Here is a 23,418-nt window from a genome sequence, read left to right as displayed (position 1 = left end):
GGCTTGGGAGGCTGAGGCAGAAGGATCACGAATTCAAAGCCAGCCTCAGCAAAAGCGAGGCACTAAGCAACTCAGTGAGACCCTGTCTCTAAATAAAATACAAAATAGGACTGGGAATGTGGCTCAGTGGCCAAGTGCCCCGAGTTCAGTTTGCAGTACCCTGAAAAAAAAAAATTACTGGTTACTGGTTCACAGAGCTACACAGATTTCCTACATGTTAAACATTTCATTATACAATATTAAAAGATCGTATTAATTTATAACCAATCTCATCAGTAAATCTTGAAGGTATTGGGAAGTAGTCCGTTCAGAGGCAGGTAATACTGTGGATCCAACCCAGGGCCTTGTGCTTTCAAGGCAAGCACTCTACCAAGTGAGCTATCTCCCCAGTCCAACAATGTTTTTCTTGAAGTGACAGGCTCATATTCCTTTTCCAGAAAACATCAGTTAATGACATTAGTTTTGTCAGTCATTTTTTCAGGTAAAAATAGTGCTACATAAAAAGAGTTAGTTCAGCTCACAACTCAGTCAGCTCATAACAACTCAGTCATGCAAGTGCCTTTGTTGCTGTTGTGTTTCTGGGAACTGACCCCAGGGACACTTTCCCACTGAACTACATCTCCAGCTCTTTTAATTTTTTTTATTCTGAGACAGGGTCTGTTAAGTTGTTTAGAGCCTTGCTAAGCTGCTGAGGCTGGCCTCAAACTTGCTGTCCTCCTGCCTCAGCCTCTTGAGCTGCATTTCCTTGAGACAACCATATACTTTGGTATATAGAAGTACTTTGTTTATCATTTATTTTATCACAGAATACTTTTAAAAAATATACTCAAGGGTCAAGATTTCATATAGTTGAAAATCTGTGTCCCTTCGTCAAGGACATTTTATGCAAAATAGGTTTTGTGTGTGTGTAGGGACTAAACCCAGAACCTCACGCATGCTAAGCATGTGCTTTACCACCGAGTTACACATCCACCCCAGGCATTTTTTAAATTGAGAGGACATAGCAGTACAATAACTACTAGTATAGTTTGGTGCCACTGCCTTGATGGGGCTAAGGTGCTGTAAATTTAATCTACCCTTGCTTTGCTTCATCATTGCAAATGTCATCACAGTGAAAAAAACAAATAATGTCTTCATATTATTATAAAGTTTGTGTGTTCAGGGAACCTCTGAGATTTGCAAACTATATTTTGAGGTCCTCTGCTTTAATTGAATGAGATTACCAAGGGTGAGTGTGTAGAGTACCTAAAAAGAATGCTAAGGAATCATCATGCTTTAGGAAAAGGCAGAAGGAAGATAACATAAGACATAAGATAACCACATAGTATTTGATAATACCAGTACTTAGCATTTAATAAGTGTTTGCTTTGTCCTAGGTACTGTTCTAAGTTCTAAACATTGAATCATAATAATTAAGTGAGGTAGGTTGCTATTATTCTCATTTTACAGAAAAGTTAAGTGCAGAGAAAGTAACGTGTCTTAGGTGACTCAGTTAATAGTGCGTATGTACCAGACAGTATAGTTCTTCCTAAATGGTAGAGAAGACTAGGGAAAGAATGGCAGTAAGGAAGCCAAGAGGAAAAAAGCCTTCAAAAGGGATGCTGTGGAAAAGTCAAGATATAAGACTAAAAAACATTCATTTGGTTTCACAATAAGTAGGTCATTGATGACTTTGGCAAAAGCAACTTCAGCAAAGTATAGGGACATAAACAGAGAGGTCAGAGAGTTGAGAAATGAGTGAGAGTTGAAGAGAAATCATGAGGAAAGAACAACTTTTTAAGAACTTTAGTTTTTCAGTGAGAGAAAGCCGGAGGGTGCTAAGGACAGGGAGAGCTGTTTTAAGATGGGAAAAACTTGAACGTGTTTAAAATATGATGAGAAGGAACAAGTTGAGAGTGAGCCTGAAGATATTAGAAAAAAATAGATAAATAAAATGAAATTTCTGATCAAGAAGAGGATGTAGTGGTACATGTCTGTAATCCTAGCTACTTGGGAGGCTGAGGCAGGAGGAACTCAAGTTCAAGGCCAGCTTCAGCAATTTAGTGAGGTTAAATACCCAGTGCCTCAGGAAAAAAAAAAGAATGGAGTATGTTTCTGTGGAAGCTGAAGAGAAAAAAGGAAAAGTATGATGGGGAATCTCATGAATATTAAAGGGAGATCAGTAGAGTAAAGGAAAGGGATGGAAGAGGGAAGGGAAAGGGAAAATGATATTGGCCAAATTATTTTTGTACACCATGTGTACGTACTAATATATAATAATGAATCTCACTTTTGTATACAATTATAAAGCATCAATTAAAAAATATGGGGTGGGGTCGTGGGGGGAGGAAAGATAGTGGACTGAGACAGACATTATTACCCTCTGTACATGTATGATTACCTGAATGTTGTGAATCTACATTGTGTACAGCCATAGAAGTGAAAATGTTGTACCTCATTTGTGTACAATGAATAAAAATGCAGTCTGTAAAATAAAAATTAAAAGTTGAAACTAGGACTGGGGAGGTAGCTCAGTCGGTAGAGTGCTTGCCTTGCATGCACAAGGCCCTGGGTTCGATCCCCAGCACCAAAAAAAAAAAAAGTTGAAACTAAAATTATGAAAAATAAAAAAAAATATGGGGTGGGGGCTGGGGTTGTGGCTCAGTGATAGAGCAATTGCCTGGCATGTGTGAGGCACTGGGTTTGATCCTCAGCACCACATAAAAATAAATAAACAAAATAAAGGTGTCATATCCATCTACAACTAAAAAATAATTTTAAAAATTATATATGGGGTGGGAGAGAATAGCTCCAAGGCCCAGAGAGATTTCATTTTTGATGTGATTAACTTTAGATCTAGTGGTTCTGTTGCAGGACGTTGAAGGTAGTCCCTTTTCTTCTTATCCCAGATTCTTGAGAATCTTAGCTATTTCCATGTATTTCCAAATTACCAAATCTACTGGATACTGAAATCTTTGACTTAAGCAATCTCTGCCCTTTTTGATGCAACTTCACCTCTGGCCTTCTCTTCCCTGAATTCACTTTTTATGCTGGTATTTACCAGGGTTATCACCTCAATTCTTAAGTTTACATTACTTTTTTTGGGGTAATCATATCCACACCTACAAATTTAACTACCACTTAAATCCTCATTCATTCCTATTTAAACATATTCTCCCTTTCCCTGCTCCATGAAAAAATATATGTATGTATGAATAGATATGCATTATACATATATACACATAACGATATTTTTCAAATTTATTTGTCTCTTAGTTCCGCTTCAATATCCCATAGGTACTTCAAGGTCAGCATACACAAAACTTATCTATTACTCCAAGATGCTTATCTTATTCTCCTTGGTTGAGGCAGTATAGTTAATGTAGTTTCTCAAGCTACCCCAGGCCCCATGTGTTACCCTGAGAGCCAAATCAATATCTTAGCATAACTGTAGCCCATTTGTATTGTTTACCATGATACACCAATTAAGAAATTTGATGTAGATTTTTGCATTTTTGGTATAGGGATTGAACTCAGGCACTTCACCACTGAACTACACGCCCAGCCTTATGTTTTTATGTATTTATTTATTTATATACAGGATCTTACTAAATTGCTGTAGACCTCACTAGCTTGCTGAGACTGACCTCAAACCTGCACTCCTCCTATGTCAGCCTCCTAAATTACTGGGATTTTAGGGGTGCAGCATGGTGCCTGACTGATCTGGACTTTCAAATTTGTATATAATTCATGTCCTTCAGTGATGTTGCAACAAGTCACAAAGATAGAATTGATAGCTGGACAAGGTGGTGCATACCTGTAATCCAGGAGGCTGAGGCAGGAGGATTGCAGGTTCAAAGCCAGTGCAAATTCAAAGCTATTGCCCTGTATTAAGGGAGCAGGGAAAAGTTAGAATGAAATGATCTCTACAAAGCAGGACAAGTGTATTACCTACATGTTGAACTATTAAATTCATGTTCTGAAGTAGCAGGTGGAAAGAAATAGCTTTCATAGGCCACTAAATGCCTACTTATTCAGACCTACCAGCAAAGGGAAGATTTCTCTGACAAATTATTTTAAAAATTGGGCAGCAGATTTAAAGGGAAAAAAATCACAAGATATGTTGGATTTCTCAGATGTTATCAGACACAGTTTTCAAACTATGATCTTAAGACTCTTTACAACCTTAAAAGATTATCAGTTATCCCAAAGAATTTTTGTTTATGTGGAAATATCTAATTGCTTTATAAATTAAAATGAAAAATTTAATATATATTTATTTCATTTAAATATAATAATGAACTAATTATATGGTAGTATAACATTTTATGAAAAAATAACTATTTTCCAAAATAAGAAGAGTAACATCAATTAACATTTTTGTAAATCTCTTTAATATCTGGCAGTTACGTTCTCATGTCAGCTCTTGCATTCAGACTGTTGAGAGATGTCATGTAATCTGTGGAAAACTCCACAGCACTAATTTGAGAATGAGAAAAAAATAAAATTTTAGAATTATTATGAAAATAGTTTTAATAGTTTTGACCTTGCATTGAAGGTCAAGATCCCTCAGGGATCTTTAGACCATACTTTGAGAAATGCTGGTTTAATAAAAAGAATTAATGCCAGGCTCTTTGTCAGGAATTTGACCAGCCTAGATACCTACTTCATAGGTTATACCAAATACCAGCCTTTTGTATGATGTAGAATGATTTTTTTTTTTTTTGTAAAAGTTCTGATTTCAGGGAAACATAGAAGGAAAAGAGTGGTTTCAAATTTTACTTTCTTCATTAAGGTAATTCATTAAATGAGTAACTAAATCTATGTGTTTAATTTTTTATCAGAAATTTCTAAAAATTGTTTTCCAGTCACAAGTCCTTTGAAAAGATCGTAAAGCTTCATGTTATAGCACAAAATAGGTGCTCAATAAGTATTTGTCAAATAAATGTTTTTAGGGTGCATTCAGCTGAAACCATATGTCAGCAGCTTCATGTTTTTCACTGAATTCTGTGAACTAATGAGGCCAGAATGTGAGCTAATAACACAACTCTAGAATATTAAAGTGTACTCCAAGGTCCAGATAGAAATAATGATAAAAATGGAGACTTCACTCATGTAAGGAGGGTATAGACCTGTACTTGTAATATCAAAGAGGGTTCCTTGTCACCTGCTGAAAGTATCAGTGAGTACCCAGACTGAGATATCTGTTCCTACTGAAAATAATAAAAGTTTTTTTTTTCTCCCTCAGTTCTGGGGATTGAGCCCAAGTCCTTGAGCATGCGAGGCAAGCGCTATATCCCTGAGCTACACCCCCTGCCATAGCTACTGTTTACTACTGTTTACTTACTAAGTATCAAGTACTGGACTAGACATACATCATTGTCATTTCATTTTTAAAGTAACCCTGTGATGGCATGACGCAGTGGTGCATGCCTGTAAACCCAACTGCTTGGGAGGTTGAGGCAGGAGGCTCACAAGTTCAAGTTACCTAGTCTGGGTAACGAGCAAGGCCCTGTCTCAATAAAAAATAAAATGACTGGGGATGTAGCTTGGTGGTAGAGTGTCTGTAGGTTCTGTTGTCAGTGGTACAAAAATAAATAACATTGTGAGATGTTATCCCCATTGCCTAGGAATGTGATTTTCACAAGATCTTTCAGCTGGTATATCTTTCTAACTCTTAAGTTCTAAACCTTATTTTTTAAATTTTATTTATTTTTACAGACTGCATTTTGATTCATTGTACACAAATGGGGTACAACTTTTCGTTTCTATGGTTGTGCACCATGTAGATTCTTACCATTCATGTAATCATACATGTACATAGGGTAACAATGTCTGTCTCATGCCACCATCTTTCATACCCCTGCCCCCTCCCCTTCTCATTTCCTGCTATGTAATCTAAAGTTTCTCCATTTTTCTGTCACCCCCCACGCTCCCACCCCCATTATGTATCATCATCCATTTATCAGGGAAAATATTCAGCCTTTGGTTTTTTAGGATTGGCTTATTTTACTTAGCATGATATTCTCCAATTCCATGCATTTATCTGCAAATGCCATAATGTTATTCTTCTTTATGACTGAATAATATTCCATTGTGTATATATACCACAGTTTCTTTATCTTTTCATCAATTGAAGGGCATCTAAGTTGGTTCCACAATCTAGCTATTGTGAATTGAGCTGCTATAAACATTGATGTGGCTGTATCACTGTAGTATGCTGATTTTAAGTTCTTTGGGTATAAATTGAGGAGTGGGATAACTGGTTCAAAAGATGGGTCCATTCCAAGTTTTCTGAGGAATCTCCATACTGCTTTCCAGAGTGGCTGCATCAATTTTCAACTCCACCAGCAATGTAGAAGTATGCCTTTTTCCCCACATCCACACCATCTATTATTGTTTGTGTTCTTGATAATAGCCATTCTAATTGGAGTAAGATCCTAAACTTTAATCACCTGATTGCCTCTGGATTGAAGAAGAGGCCTGGGCTGGGGGTAAGATTAGGAATTGGAAAGGCTGTATTCTGCATCTGGATCTTCCTACAGTTTTGTCAATGGGAAGAGACAGTTGATATAGTTCCCCCCCCCTTTTTTTTTTTTTTTTTTGGTGCTGGGGATCAAACCCAGGGCCTTGTGCTTGCAAGGCAAGTACTCTACTGACTGAGCTATCTCCCCAACCCGAGATAATTGATATAGTTCTTTGTATCTCTAATATAGCAACCAATTCAACAACAAAAAAAGGACTGCCTTAGTTACTCTTCTGAATGCTGGTTAATTCTGGATGCAAACTAAGCTTCAGTTGATTAAGAGTGGGTTTCTCAGGGCTGGGGAGATAGCTCAGTCGGTAGAGTGCTTGCCTTGTAAGCACAAGGCCCTGGGTTCGATCCCCAGCACCCCCCCCCCAAAAAAAAAAAAAAAAGAGTGGGTTTCTCTAGACCTGTCACTTCATAGTTACTGAGCAACTGCTGAGCACAGAACCTTGGTAAATACAAAAGACTTTTATCTATCTGTACAAGAAGTTTAAACATAAGTGGTGGATTAAAAATAATTGGTGCACAGAATAGTATATATCAGCAAATATAAATTAAGGGACTACTAACTTTGGCCTTTGAATGGAATTTTTTTGCCACCTGTGAAAAAGAGAACTGGTTACAGATATGGCTAATTTTGTGCTTTGAATAAATGTTTCCCTAAGACTTAAAAATGTTGGTAATAAGAGGTAGATAATAAAGTTCCTTATTCTCAAAAATTCCTCCCTTTAGGATAATAAATTCTGGTTTCAAATGCAGTTCAAAAAAAATAGTTCAAGGGCACCCCATCTTATACCTCCCAGTCATATTTTCATCATGGAATTTCCTAAAATGCTAAGAGAGCTAAAACTTTTGTTTTTGTTTTAGCTATAGTATCCACAGTTTTTCATTTATTCAATTGTAGCTGTATCTCTGCTTGTACAATCTCCATTTAAAACTGGTTTTGATATATACTCAGGCTAAATAGAGCTTTTCTGAGAGCTGATACACAAAAACCCCTGGTGTGGGGAAGTGTGAGACCTTTCTTGAAGAACAAAGAAACAGTTCCTCAATTTTCAAAGGTCTCAAAGTTAGAAATTAATTGCAACTGAATGATAACATCATAGAATCTTACATGTAGGAAAAAAAATCTTAGAAATCATCTGTTAACCCTTCTTTCTAAAGATGAAACAGACCCAAGAAGCTTTTTGTTTTGTTTCATGTTTTGTATTACTAGGGATTGAACCCGGGGCATTCTGTTTCTGAGGTGCACCCCGAGCCTTTTTCTAAAATTTTGAGAAACAGGGTCTTGCTAAGTTACCCAGGATGACTTCAAACTTTTGACCTATCTGCAGTCTCCCAAGTAGTTGGGATTATAGTGCCTGGTTTAAATCCAGTAGATTAAATGATGTAACCCAATTTATATGATTTATTAGTGGTAGATCTGGGATAAGAATCAAATATTAAGGGGTAATTTCCTTCTCACCCTTCTTATCTTCCTGATTTCTTTTTTCAGGACTCCTGAAAGTTTTAAGTATTTCCATAACCTTTTGATTAGGCTGGAAGATGACCATGACTCAGGATATCTCTATTTAGGAATAGCTCAGTCTCAGTTCCGTTTTCCAATAGAACTAAGACTGTGGCATAACCTGCTTAGTATGTGTGAGACTTTGGATTCAATCCCTAGAACCAAAAAAATAAAAAGACACAAACAACAATAAAACAACAAAACAACAAGAAAACCTCTGCCATCCCGTGCTAGGCCTCAACATGTGAAGCACACACTCAACCCCTGAGCTTCATCCCAGCCCTTCTTTTATATATGTGTGTGTGTGTGTGTGTGTGTGTGTGTGTGTGTATGAACCTTTATTTTTATTTATTTATATGTGGTGCTGAGCTACAACCCCAGCCCTTCTTGATCTAAGGAAAATTACCATTTATTAAACACTTCCCTTGTGCCAAGTTGTAAGTTGTTCATGTACATTATCTCATTGAACACTTTTTAAGTTTCTTGTGAAATAGATCAGTGCTTCTCACATTTTAATGGGCATATGAATCCCTTGGAGGTTTTGATAAAATTCAGAGTCTGGGATAGCATTCTTCATTTTTAAAAAGCTTCCAGGAAAATGCCGATAATGGTTGTTGGTCTGTAGACAATGTATTGAGTAGCAAGGATGTTGATATTATAGAGAAAAAAACTGAGGCTTGCAGAGATTAAATAACTTTCCTACATTCATATATGTAATAAGTGGTAGTGATATGATCCAGGTATGCCTGACTCTAAAGCTCAAGATGTGATAAAGAGAACCAGAGAAAAAATGAAAAGAGGGTTATATGTCCCAGCATTTCTTAAATAGGTCTCTTTTCAAGTGAGTCAGTGGCAGAATCCAGGACCAAATAAAAATGTTCTGGCTCCCAGCCTCATGTGTTTCCCCTTTTTCCTATGATTTATCTACTAATCAGCATCTTTTCTTCATGCTTAGCTAACCATATTTAGAATTGGTCTTTGGATTTTCTCCATTACAGGTTTATTGCCAAACCCTGTGCTCTCCATGTTGGCATTGAGGACAGTATTCCTCGTCTGGCCCAATCCAATGCCATCCTTGAAGAAGTGTTCCTTTCTATTACCAAGGTAAGTAAGCCAAGAAACAGGAAAATTCACATGAAGTGTTGATCTAGAAAACATGTAAGAGGGATAAGAATAGGATGGGATGATTTTTCACTTCTGAATAGTCTGTATACCTGTAAGAATAACTTCAGCCCTTTGGGTAAATACCTTTCATTTAGGGTCCTTACAAAGGTCCAGTTTACACATCTTTGTGTTTTAGACCTAGCAGTCACCTCCATCCCTCTTATCCTAGATACACTGTTCTTATTTTGTTTTCCTTGCTTCAGTTTTTGGCATTGCCTAGTAGCATGATCAAGGTGGGAACAGTTCTAATCAACTTTGTAGTTTGGGTTTTTAATGCCCTCTTTTACTCAGCCTGAGTTAGAAGACCAAACAAATATATAAAATATATATGGGTGAGCAGTAAAGGTCCTTAATGTGTGAGATAGAATTTTTTACTAAAAAATTATTTTGGGGTGAAACCTAGAAAGACTACCAGCCACTGTGTATCATCCCTATGCCACTCAGCTAGTCAAAGGGATTTAATGAGGGGTTTGAGGAGAAAGGAGTATTCTGACTCTGATCGTACATCTACAGTATCCTGACGAGAAAAGGCTGGAGGGCCTGTCAAAGCAACTGGACTGGGATGTCCGAAAAATCCAATACTGGTTTCGCCGTCGGAGGAATCAGGACAAACCTCCAACGCTCACTAAATTCTGTGAGAGCATGTAGGTGTGCAGAGGGAGGTAGGAAATGAGAAGGAGGATGGGGATACAAACGGACTGAGGTTTTCTTTTTGGAAAATTATTTCTATTATCAGGATAACAGTTGATGGATGTGGAAGGCTATTTAATCTATTATAAATAGGAAAGAAAGGAACTGGAAAACTGGTCACCCTTAGTTTTTTGTCACTAAGCTAGGTGTGTTTTGTTGTTGTTGTTGTTGTTTGTTCTTTTCCAAATAGAGTAGGAGTTAATTCCTATAACTGCACTTATGTAGGTAGGTATATGCACACCCCTGTATACCTTGATAAAGATGGTACCAGTTTTCTCTAAATTGACATTTTCATGAGAAGTATTCCTTTTCTGAAAAATATTATACTTGAGTTCACTGGATGTTTCTAGAAACAGCAGTGTATTAGTCACTGTCATACAATGAAAAAAAGTAGGCACTATCTTGAGGGAATAAGATATGCAAGAAAAGTTGATTGCAGTCATTATGTACTTGTGAAAAATCTATTTTAAACAAAGACTGGAAGAGGATTATCTTTGGCTTTCTAGGTAAAGAGTACTTGTTCCTATTTTGGAAACATATCCTACTTCTCACCAGTAATTGTCTTATCCCCAGATATGTTATTTTGATTTCCCTAGCTTCAAAGACTTTGTTTTGGATAGACATTTGTCTAACCTCTACTCTTTGCCCATCCAGGTGGAGATTCACTTTTTATTTGTGTGTATTCTGCTATGGAATTAGATTTCTCTGGTCGGTGAGTCTAAACTTTCTCTGGTCTTTGATTGGGTTCTAATCATGCTTAGATCTCTGGAGATAAGAGCTAAATATCTTTAGTCCTTTATTTTTCCCTTAGTTTATATCTGTGATGCCCATAGTCCCACTTTATATGCTAATAAATAAGTTTATACTAATAAATTGCCTTCTGTCTGGGTTTCCCTTTCTCTAATATCAGGACTTACTATTTCTCTCCTAAATAATACTAATAATAATAGTAATAAATAGATAAGAATTGTTTTTGCAAGGCTGCTGACAATAATCCTCTTCTGAGGAAGGCAATCAATAATTCTTTAAAACTGATGAGATAGACATTTTTCCTGCTTTCTAGTTAATTATCAAAGGAATTTCAGGCTTTTTTGATTCCTGATTACATGTTTTTTCCCTTGTACTACAGTATTTTTCTTCAGATAATATGAGTCTTCAAAACAGATGAAGCAAAAATGGCAGAACCAAAGGGAGGTAGCAGACAAACACAGTCATAGTTGGAGATTTCAGTAATTGACTAAATCATTAAACAAAAAAAGTCACTAAGCATATAAAAGATATGAACAATATGATCAACAAATTTCACCTTATTGATAGTGGAACACTACATCAGCAACTGAAGAATCGTGTAATTTTCAAGTACACATGAAACTGCTAAGATGATAGATTCTGCGCCATAAGTCTCAGTGAATTTCAAAATTTGGTCTTACAGAATATGTTCTCTGATCATAGCAGAATTAAATTAGAAATAAATTACAATGTGATACATTGAAAATATTTGAAAGTTAAATAACTTCTTAATAACCCATGGAGCCAATAAGAAATCACAAGGAAAGTTAGACAATATTTTGAGCCATGCACAAGGCACACACCTATAATTCCACTTACTCAGGAGGCTGATGCAGGAGGATTACATGCTCAAGGCTAGCCTAGACAATTTAGCAAAACCCTGTCTCAATAAATAAATAAATAAATAAAATAAATAGAACTGGGAATGTAACTCAGTGGTAGAGCACTCACCTGGCATGTATAAAACCCTGAATTCAGTCACCAGTTAAAAGAAAGAAAGAAGTGAGGAAGGGAGGGAGGAAGAAAATACTCATAATTGAATTGCACTGAACATACCAACATACCAGAATTTGTGGGATACATCTCATGCATTCTTTGATATTTATAGCTTTAAATGTATATATTTGAGAAGACAAAAGGTTTAAAGTTAATGAGCTGATTTTCTACTTAGAATCTACAGAAAGAACAAAGTTAAAGGAAGGAGATAATAAAAAGTATAGACTGGAGATATACCTTAGAGATAGAGCATTTGCCTAGCTTGTACAAGACTCTGGGTTTGATCCCTGGCACAAGAAGAATAGAAAAACAAAAGAAATGAAATAGTCATTAAACAAACAATGAATAAAATTGATAAACTTCTAAAGGAAAAAGGAGAAAATAGAAATTATCAATATGGAGTGGGGTTGTTACTACAGGGCCTATATGTCACTGGCTCTTTGCGGTGCCAAATCCACGGGTATTTGTCACCGCCTGCAGCAACAATTTGCGCGGGTCTTTATTGGTAGTGGACTGGAAACAACTGCTTCTATCTTTCTTTTAGTGCGCTGCTTTCTCGCTTATTCGCTTGTTCCCTGGGCTATTGAGGAAGAAAGGCTTTTCTTAGAGAGAGAGAGACTTTGCTTAAGAGAGAGAGACTACACTTTCTTAGTGATGCGTCCTGCATACTGCGATCTGCCTATCTGTGATCTAGAGGTGTGTTCTCAATTCTCTGCTCTGCGATCTGCCTTCCGCCACTGCCCCTACTTGCTGCTTCTATCTGCTTGCCACTTCTTCTTCCTTTCTGCTGGTGGCTTCTACTCCGCTTCTATCTGCTAGCTGCTGCTCTTACTGTCGGTGCCTTACTTTTGCTCCTTTCTTTTGAGCCCCCGCCCACCGCCCACTTATATTCCCTCCAGGAGGCAGAGTGAGGCCCCACCAGTTGCAATCAGGCAAGGGTCAAAAGGAGCAGGCCGCTGGGGAACACCTGTGCATGCGTTTGTGGGCGTGGACTTAACTGAATACGGCCAGTGATAAATCACCTAAGTGCGCTTATGCTAATTAACCTCTTCACTGCTGATGTGATCAGGTGCCGTCCTGGCTGGCACAGCCCCCAGCACCTATAGACTTTTTAAAAAATTTTTTTAGTTTTAGATGGACACAATACCTTTATTTTATTTATTTATTTATTTTTATGTGGTGCTGAGGATCAAACCTAGCCTCACACATGCTAGGCAAGCACTCTACCACTGAGCTGAGCTCTATAGACATTATTGAAAGGATAATGAGATAGTATTATAAATAATTTTATGGTAATAACTTCAACAGCATAGATGAAATGGACAAACTCTTTAATGTATGTAATTGTAACTTCATCAGAGATGATTACTTTTGACTTTTGAACCTAGCATGTAGATCTCTCTTGGTTATTCAATGGAATTATTATCTTCCTGACTCCCTCTTTCCTATATCCCAGGTGGTGATATTTCCTAAAGCTGTCCTAGAGCTCTTCCTGCAGTTATTACCATCACAAAGCCTAATTTTTCAATTTATAATACTTTCTTGTAAAGAAAAATCTATCCACTTATTGGTCCTTTTAAGGATTCCTAAAATCTGTCTTTTGCCCCTAGCCCACAGAAAAAGGGATTATATAGGGTAGACCTTGAGACAAGCTGGGTGAGAATCCTCTGAACACTAACCTGGATTATCTGTTTTTTCTTAGTCACCTTGGTTCTGGGACACCCGACAGTGCTGGCATAGCTATCCATATCAGGTAGGGTCTGAACCATTTCAAGTTGAGCATTGTATGTGTGTAAGGCAGGGTGGGTAAGAGTGCATTGTCATTCCTAGGACAGGTGACACATTTCCTTGATATTCTTGATTGATTAGATACTGAGTCCCTTTGAGTCATATATTCAGGTTGTCCATTTGAGGGGCATCACGGTAGCAGTGAAATCTAGTGAGCTCTTTATTCCAGTTTCCACATTAAATTTACCCAAGTTGGACTGGAAGGAAAAGCAGGTACACTGGCACTTAATGAGGTGCTTTCAGCTTCAGACAACTTGGAATATCCTTAAGAGCATGTTGGTTTTAATCTGTACTATAAAAGTGTCAGGGGTGGAAGAAGGAAAGATCTGAGTATATTTAATCCTGTGAAAAAAACAGTAATTACCCAGAATTCTAGGCATAGTCATTTGATTGTGTTATAGTATGTGTTAACCTTGTCTCATCTCTAAAAGATAATAGCTAAAGATGTATATGTGGAGGGGCAGAAGGAAGAGGTTCAGGTCTTTACACAACCAAAGACTTTGAGCTATTGCAGATCTTTCTTCAATAAGAAAAAATATGTCAAGTAATTTGGGGTATTGATCCTCCAAGATAGAGAAAGTTAAAGAGATGGAATGTACCTTTAACTAGCTGGTATTCTAACTACTACTTTCTCTCTTCCAGCCTCTCACAAGAGAGCTTTACTACTATTACATCATGGAATTGGCCTTCTATTGGTCTCTTATGTTTTCTCAATTTACAGACATCAAAAGAAAGGTGAGAACTTGGTTCCCTCAACTCCTTTTTAGCAGCTATCATTACTGCCATTGTGATAGATTCTCTTCTTCCCTGACTGGTACCACAAAAAAGGGTGAAAGTAGGTGTGATGGGAGTGTTAACTCTTTATAATATTCCCAGAAATGAGACTTAATGATGAGATATATTGAAGACATTCAGGGTAGCCCAGGATGAGAATAGTTAACTGACTAAGGAGCATACTCTTATTCTTCCACATTCTTACATGTCTGAAACTCAGGAAATTAGTTAGAACTTGGAGATATGAAGGCCTGATTCATAAAAAGGCTCAATTCCAAAAATGTTGGACCTGGGTTTTTTGGCATTAGAGACACTTATCACACAGTCTGTCTGTTCTCCCTTTTTGGTTACTGCACTTAATCAAAGAATAAAACTGGAATGGGTTTTACATGATTTAGTTTACTCTTTGTCCTGCTATTGTTTAGGAAACAAAGATTCAGAAAAGTGATTTGACAGCTGAACATGGTGGCATACACCTGTAATCCCAGCTACTTGGAAAGTTGAGTAAAGAGACGTGCTAGGCATGGTGATGCATGTCTATAATCCCAGTGGTTTGATAGTCTGAGACAGGAGGATCACAAGTTCAAGACCATCCTTAGCAATTTAGTGGGGCTCTAGGGGAGGGTTGGGGGCTAGGAATGTGCCCCAGTGGTTAAGCACCCCTGGGTTCCATCCCTGGTAGTACCCTCACAAAAAAAAAGACTCACAAATTTAAAGCTAGCCTTGGAAACCTAAAAAGACACTGTCTCAGAATAAAATTAAAAGGATCAAGGATATATTCAGTGGTAAAGCACCCTTGGGTTTAGTCACCTGAGGATGGGGTTGAGGGATAGAATTTCAAACTTAGATGAAGAGTCTGTGCTATTCTCACAGATACATTAATATTAATGAAGTTCTAGCTCTTGAATTGGGTGATGGGTCAGAAGTATATGATCTGTTTTAAAACTTGTATGTATTTCAAATTTTTTGTGTGTCACTTATTAAAATTTTAATAAGTGGACCTAGGAAAATGAAAGGCATTGGAATTGAGTATCAGGTTTCTATACTTTTATGGGGCTAGATTGAACTAATCTGGATTGTTAGTGTTGTCTAACACAGAAGCTTGAAATATAAGTTTGATAGATTAATCTATCTGTCTGTCTATCTATCTGCCATACCCAAGATTGAACCCAGGGGGTGTTTTATCTCTGAGTCACATCCCTAGCCTTTTTTTTTTTATTTTGAAACAGGGTCTCTCTAAGTTGCTTAGGGCCTTGCTAAGTTGCTGAAGCTAGCCTTGAATTTATGGTCCTCCTGCCTCAGCCTCCCAAGCCACTGGGATTACAGGTGTGTGCAACCATGCCCAGCAAAATACATGTTTTAAAACAAAATAGACTACTTTGAACCCATTACTCAGCTCGAGAACTAGAACCTCATTAATACCATTGTATCTTTGTAGAGAGCACAGACTTCATCCTTGTTTCTCTGACCCAAATTCACCTGCCTTCTCCCACCCTCCCCCCATCACTAGGCTAAGAAGTATTTAATAGATATGTCTGATAACTTAAGTATTTAAAGATTTCTCCAGGTACAACCTTGGCATTTGAATACAAGAGGAAATTAAAGCCTTAAATCTGAAAGCAGGAAGTGCTTGTAGTAAGATGGCTTGCTCAGATAATAAGTATTTCTCTGAAACTTTTTGGAAGAGTTTAGCTTTGCCTCTCCACAAATCTTTCCTTTCTGCTAGGTCCTTTGTTTGAAATGTCTTTCATTATAGCAGAAAAATTTTAGGAATATCTAAGGCTTTGAATGTCCCATTGCCTCTTGGGAAATTACTCCCAAGTGTCATCACCCATGCTTTTTCCTGTGCTTCAAGCTGTATTAATGAAGACTGATCAGTTACTGATACAGGGAATGTTGGGGTAAAATGCTAGGCAACTCCCTAAGTAAAGTCTAAGCAGCATGGAACATTTAAGCAATGGGCTAAGATCCTCAGAGAATAATGCAGGGCATGGAGTTGGTAGTATTTCTACAGCCTTGTCTTCACCTGCATCTTTTATTTCCTTGCTAGGACTTCCTGATCATGTTTGTGCATCATTTGGCCACCATCGGGCTTATCACCTTCTCCTATATCAACAACATGGTTCGGGTGGGAACTCTGGTCCTGTGTCTACATGATGCCTCAGACTTCTTGCTGGAAGTAAGAGTCCAATCGCTCTTTTTTCATCTTTCTTCTTTGTCTTTCCTTCTTTTTATGTGAGAACTAACTTTTTTCCCCAACTCAATTATTACCTTCCATTTTCCAGGCTGCCAAGCTGGCCAATTATGCCAAGTATCAGCGACTCTGTGACACCCTTTTTGTGATCTTCAGTGCTGTTTTTATGGTAACTCGTTTAGGAATCTATCCATTTTGGTAAGTGCAATGGAGTGGTGGTAGGTATGTAGCTAATGATACCTTTTTGCTAATTCAGTTTTTATATTCTATTCTTACCAATAGAACATTATGAATCCTATCACCCTGCCTTTTCCTTGACCTCTAAGCTAATAATCATTTATGGTCCCTCACAGAACCTCAGCTGCCTTACACAATATTTCTGTTGAGGTTATCTAGACTCAGAGTGTACAAGTCATTTGACTTTGGCTTTCCTTACTCATTTCCATATAATAATGTTCATCTTTTGCTTAAATAATTCCTTTGCCTTCTTTTGCACTGATTACAGAAATTTTAGGCTCTTGTTTATGTTCCTACTCTACACCCTTTTCCACATACTGATCAACAAATGCACGTGTGCATATATACCCACTTCACTTCTTTATTCTGGGGATGGAGGATATACTGGGGATTAAACCTAGGGTCTTTAACCACTGAGCTATATCCCCAATCCTTTGTTTGTTTGTTTGTTGTTTTGAGACAAGTTCTTGCTAAGTTGCTGAGTCTGGCTTTGAACTTGTGATCCTCCTGCCTTAGCCTCCCAAGCCGCTAGGATTACAGGCATGCACCACCACACACAGCCCTATTTCACTTCTACACTTACTACCCTGTGGTGCACAGTCAGTGACTGAGTTGAAGAGTTTGCTTGGTCTGTACTCTGTGCCCGAGGATCTAAATAATTCCTAAGATGATAGTCTGACTACTGTCCCAATTTTGTGAAACTGTGCATATTTTAAATAATTAATAGTGTAACATATTCCATCAGTTCCTGAGGTTTATGTCTCATGACCCCTGTTTCTTTATTCTTTTCTTACTATGGTTGAATATCTTTGAATTTTCAACTAATACAAGGCCTGAAAAAGAAATATGGGGCTCTACCAGGGAACTCAGCTTCATCCTTGTCTACCTGGCTTTGACTCTAGAATCTTAACTGTTGGTCTCCCTTTTCTAGGATTCTGAACACAACCCTCTTTGAGAGTTGGGAAATGATTGGGCCCTATCCTTCCTGGTGGCTCTTCAATGGCCTTCTCCTGATCCTACAGGTTCTGCATGTCATCTGGTCCTACCTAATTGCACGAATTGCTTTCAAAGCCTTGATCAGAGGAAAGGTAAGGAAGGATGGCTTCTTTCTTTAGGAAGATGGGTATTACTCATTAGACCTTCTCTTTCTATTCAGCCTTATGAACCCCAGTTACAAACCAGGCTAAGCAAAAAAACTTAAGGGTTTCAAAGTTTTTTCCTTGACTATGAGTGTTTAGCCTTTTAAGATGTGACTTAGATGCAGGAAGAAGGATCTAATACCTTCCTCCTGTCCCTTAGGAATGACTGTTAAATGACAAGTAGGGTTAAGAGTTTTGAGGTAGCCTCAACCATTTCCTGTCCCTTACCTACCTATTGCCTATTTTTGGTTTTAGCATGGGAGTCTTTTTTTTTTTTTTTTTTAAGGAAATCACAAACAGCATCACAAGTTATAAACTATGTAAAAGCAGATTGTTGGACTACCTAGGTATGGTGTGGGAGTTCAGAAGCACCCCAGTTAATGCTTTGACAATATTTAAGATGTGGTTTATATGAGGAATTAAGGAAGTATCTGTGTCACCCCACCATTCTGTGGGGCAAGGGTCTTAAATGAATGGATATTTAGTGCTTCTAGTACCCATCCATCTTATGCCAAGTGCCAGAAAGATTTTGTTTGTTTTTGGTGCTGTGCATCAAACCCAGGGCCTTGTACATTTTAGGTAAGCACTATACCACTAAGCTATACCCCTAGCCCTAAAGGTGCCATTTAATGAATTTTGTTAAGTGCTTAAGTAATCAGACAGTGAAGAGCCTTCAGTAATACAGAATCCCATGTGGGAGGGGCTCTGCTAGAGGAAGTGTTGATTCTGGGACAGCCAAATGGAATATAACTTAGGTATGCTCTCTTGTGTCTTTGTACTTTAAGGCTATGATTAGTTTTAGAACTTGCTCAGTGTGCCTATGCATCTTGCTATAGCTAGCAAAACATCTCTTTTCTCCCTTGCTTTTCTTTCCTGACCAGGTGACCTGCCAAAGAAGGATTAGACCCAGACTCTGTACTCTCCACTCTTTTCTCACCTCCTTCCTTTTTTCTATGCCTGGTGGGAACTGGACAGTTTCATCTCTTGCATGTAAGTGTATCTATGCTTTTAGTATTCAGGGAAGCATGTCTGTCTCAGTATATTTCTTTTCCTTCTTGCTGTCCTTTCTGTTCCCATGTGCTTGTCTTAGAGCATACTCTCTCTTCTGACCTAATGGGGCCATTGTTGGCTAGAGCTGAAGTTACCAGATTCTTTTCCTAAATTGAGGCAAGAGCAGACTTTTTTTTTTTTTTTTTAATTTTGTCTTTTGAGCCTCCCTTTACCTCAATTCTAGAGACATTCTGCCCTCTTGTGGAAGTTTTCTAAATATCAGGTAATCAATTAGTCATCTGGGTTCAGATTTTTTTCTTCTTTCTTTTATTTTCTCCCCAGTACTGAGGATTGAACCCAAGTATTCTATCACCGAGCTACATCCCCAGTCTTTTTTTATTTTGAAACAGTCTTGCTAAGTTGCTGAAGCTGGCCTTGGACTTGGAATCTGTTTGCTTCAGCCTCCTGAATTGCTGGGATTTCTAGTGTGTGCCACCACACCCAGTCTCCTTTGTTCTTCCAAGTAGAAGAGGAATAAGTGACTTGAGTTTCCCTCAAGCCTAAACTAGGACTTAGTGTATGGTGTCAGTTCTTTTAAACTGGTCCTAAAGCATACACCTTTCTACCAGAGCAGCTTCTAGTCTATAAATAACACAATCAGAGGTAAAAAGAGAAGACCAGAAAGCAGGCAAACCTGGTTATATTCGTAACCAGGGTACAGATAATACTTTTGAGTCAGTTGTCACCAGAGAGTAGACCAGATTGGGAATAGTGTGCCAGCATGGGCTCTGAGTTTATTCTTACGATTCTCTTAAGAAATGTTCTGGCCTCACTTTCTTGACTTTGGTCCCATTGAATGCAGGTATCCAAGGATGATCGCAGTGATGTGGAGAGCAGCTCAGAGGAAGAAGATGAGACCACCTGCACTAAAAGCCTCTCTGGCAGCAGTTCCAGCAATGGTGCCAACTGCGTGAATGGTCATGTGGGAGGAAGCTACTGGGCTGGAGAATAAGATGGTTGGCATGGGAACTTCAGTACACATGGACTTATAGGACCACTGGCAACCTACTCCTCTTGGGCCTCCCTACATCTACACTCCTGTGACTACAGGGACTGCCAGCCATTGAGGAGAATCAAAGAAGCAAATTTTTCACTTTAAAAGAAACTCTGCCATTTTGTATTTAATAGCCTCCAGGTCCTTTCAGTAATGTTATTTGCTCTGTGTGTGTGTTTGTGCATGTGCATTTGTGCATATGCATGAGTTTTCTCTCCTGGGGCACAGTTCTGGACTGGGTCCCCTCAGACTTGCCTGGTCCCTTTTGAACTCACCTCAATCCAGATTTGGCTGCATCTTGAATTACGCTCTCTCTGGACCGTCTCCTCCACTTTGGACCAAGGTTTGAGATTCCAAATTCCTAGACCATCTGAATGAAGCAGCCTCATTCAGCTCCAAGGTTCTGCACTGTTCCTCTTTTGGAGCAGAAATATTTCATATGATGAAGTTGTATAGAAAAGAAAACTTTGGATGGATGGGCCAGGATTGCTGTGGCCCCTAGCTAGATCCCCTTTCTACCACCTGATGACAGGGACAAACAACTGCTGAATCCCTGCTCTTTACTCAATGGTACACAGGTAGTGGGGTGGGAGAGGGTGAGCAGAGGGCTGGAGGAAGACAACAGCCACTGGGTGTGCTGTTAACGGTTTTATACTATTGTTTACTTGTCTGTGATTAAAGTGCTTCAAGTCTCCTCTGTCTCAACTTTTTTAGTGACTCTTGTCACTAATTTCAATTCATAATCTAATTAATAATATCTTTAGGTCTGAGTCAAGAGAAACTGAACACCAAAATTTTCCTTTCTGTACATGCTGGGAAAAGTCAAATGTACCTTCATTTTAGGGCTTCGTTTTTTAAAAAAGTTAACATATTTGATGGATTACAAGAACAATGCTGAGCAGATAAAAGCATGTATACACTAGTTGGGCACTGTGGCACACACCTGTCATCCCAACAATTTGGGAGACTGAGGCAGGAAGGTCAAAAGTTCAAGGCTAGATCTGTCTCAAAATAAATAAAATGGGATGGGGATGTAGCTCAGTGGTAAAGTACCTCCGAGTTCAGTCTCCAGTGCTGAAGTGGGAGCATGTATATTGAAAACAAAGGCTTTGGTTGAGAGCTAGAACACTTTTTTTCCTGTGCTTATTTATGTGGTGCTGGAGATTAAACTCAGGTTCTTGCACATGCTAGGAAAGTGCTCTGTGACTGAGCCACACCTTCAGTCCCAAAGCTAAGACAACTTTAGTTAGATATTTATGTTTCTTGTTTTATTAACCACAGAAACTACCAGTTACATTTTAAGGTTGTTATAAATGAGTCTGAGTAGATGTTTTCTCATTTAGTTCTGTTTTCTCTTATAGCTCATGGAGAAGCAGCCATCCTAATCCAGATTTTTATCTAGTGGAGGCTTTGGCAAAATTACCAAATGTAGTATTTATCTCCCAGACTAATTTTTAGTGAATATTAAGATTATAAAATGTTTCTAGATGCTTTTTTGTACATTAAGACATGGAGAGCTTCATGTCAGGATGATGGATGAAAATTGAAAGAAATAGGTTATTGTTCATTAACATTATTAAGGATATTAACACTATTAACCTTACTGAATGACTGGATTTTAAAAAGACTTACTATGCATTATTAAGGGGAACATGAAGTTCTAAGTAGTCATGTGGCTAGAGCTAATCAGAAAAACTAAAAGGTCCTATGTTTAGTTCCTCAACTTGCCATATTGTTGAATAGACTAGTTAGTGTGAAATATGAATGAAAATGCTTTTAAAAGTCAGATATGCATTTTTGCCTTCTGGAATTTGAACAATTGCTTTGTTAATACAGTCTGAGTTGCTTGGTCCAGTTAATCTGACAAAAGATGCAACCAAGTGACATAATATTTTTTTTTAATGGTAGCCAACACAGCTCTTATATGCCAGGAACTATTATTAAATACTCACATGTGACAAAGAAGAGACAAAAAGAGGTTAACCTACTAGAGGTCAATTAGCTAGTAAGGAGTCCAACCCATTGTCTGTATTCTTTTTTTTTTTTTTTTTTTTTTTGGTGGTACTAGGGATTGAACCCAGAAGTGCCCTGAGCTACATCTCAAACCTTTTTTTTTTTTTGGTACCACCCTCAGGGGTGCTTAACCAGAGTCACATCCCCAGCCCTTTTCATTTTTATTTTGAGACAGGGTCAAGTTGCCCGGGCTAACCCTAGAACTTATGATCCTCCTGCCTCAGCTGGGATTACAGGTATGGACCACCATGCCTTGCCTATTTGTATTTTTAACCACTATACTATCTATCATGCTCTGTATTAACCACTATACTACTACTACCCAAGACTTCATAATTAGAAGAGATGTTGAAGAAACATTTAGCCCATAGGCATAGGCCAATAATAGTTTGCCTTAGATGAATGCATTGAAATGAGGATTAATTACAGGAATTAGATCTTGTTTTGAGAAGGAACTGTGTGCATACAGTTGGATTAGGAGTGAAATCTAGAGTGCTACAAGGGTTTGAATAGAGAGCAAGAATAATGTTATTGGTACAAGACTATCATAAAGCCAGATGTGGTGGCACACACCAATAACCCCAGTGACTCGGAGGGCAGAGACAGGATTGCAAGTTCAAGGCCAACCTCAACAATTTAGTGAGGCCCTAAGCAACTTAATGAGACCCTTCAGCACCACAGAAGGGCTGGGGATGTGGCTCAGTGTTAAGCACTCCTGGGTTCAATCCCTGGTACCAAAAAAGAACCTGGTATGGTGGTGCATTCCTGTAATCCCAGTGGCTCAGGAAGCTGAGGCAGGAGGATAGTGAATTCAAAGCCAGCCTCTGCAAAAGCAAGGGGCTAAACAACAAAGTGAGACCCTGTGTCTAAATAAGATACAAAATAGGGGTGGGGATGTGGCTCAGTGGTTGAATTGCCTGACTTCAATCCCCGGTGGCCACCTCTCTCGCCCCCCCCCCCCCAAAAAAAAAGACACATTTTAGGGTTGGGGAATGTAACACAGTGATAGATTGCTTGCCTAGAATGTGCAAGGCCCTGGGTTCAATCCTCAGCACCACAATTTTTTTAAAAGGACTCATTTTCCTACTTGGGTAAGGAAGTCACTAGTCACTACTTCAAAGTGGCACTGGGGAACTGGGAGAATGAAGACCCTACTTCACGTACAGAAAATGAGAAAGCAGGGGTGGGGATATAGCTCAGTTGGTTGAGTGCTTGCCTCGCAAGCACAAGGCCCTGGGTTCAAATCCCCAGTACCGCAAAAAAAAAAAAAAAAAAAAAAAAAAAAAGAGAAAGCAGAGGAGGCAGCAGAGTGCTCACTTAATACACCAAGAAGATGGAGAGTAAAGTGACCAAGGATATAGAAGGCTTTGGGGTGGGGGTGGGGGTTTATTGTGGTGCTGGGATTGAACTCAGGGCCTCACATGCTGGGCAAGTGCTCTATCACTAAGCTACAACCCTATCTACCAAAGCTAGTGTTTTTCTTTTAATCAAGAAAGAGGTTTATAGCTGGGCATTTTGGCACACACCTGTAATCCTGGCAGCTAGGTAGGCTGAGGCAAGAGGATCAAAAGTTCA

At 38.5% G+C, this 23,418-nt stretch overlaps 1 protein-coding gene across 1 annotated transcript in view; it reads left to right on the top strand.

The window, feature by feature from the left end:
- Cers5 (ceramide synthase 5) overlaps window positions 1-20,519 on the top strand; it is a 30,451-nt gene extending 9,932 nt beyond the window's left edge. Inside the window, 9 exon segments of the mRNA XM_047549858.1 lie at window positions 9,014-9,119; window positions 9,693-9,823; window positions 10,524-10,581; window positions 13,357-13,407; window positions 14,085-14,177; window positions 16,267-16,395; window positions 16,502-16,608; window positions 17,579-17,735; window positions 19,639-20,519. Coding sequence (XP_047405814.1) covers window positions 9,014-9,119; window positions 9,693-9,823; window positions 10,524-10,581; window positions 13,357-13,407; window positions 14,085-14,177; window positions 16,267-16,395; window positions 16,502-16,608; window positions 17,579-17,735; window positions 19,639-19,788 — 982 coding nt within the window. The 3' untranslated portion in view covers window positions 19,789-20,519.
- The last annotated feature ends 2,899 nt before the right edge of the window (window positions 20,520-23,418 follow it).

Source organism: Sciurus carolinensis, chromosome 4 (assembly GCF_902686445.1).
Source record: "Sciurus carolinensis chromosome 4, mSciCar1.2, whole genome shotgun sequence".
In the NCBI taxonomy this organism is placed as follows: domain Eukaryota; kingdom Metazoa; phylum Chordata; class Mammalia; order Rodentia; family Sciuridae; genus Sciurus; species Sciurus carolinensis.
Note: the sequence above shows the minus strand (reverse complement) of the source record. Positions and strands in the feature narration are given on the sequence as shown.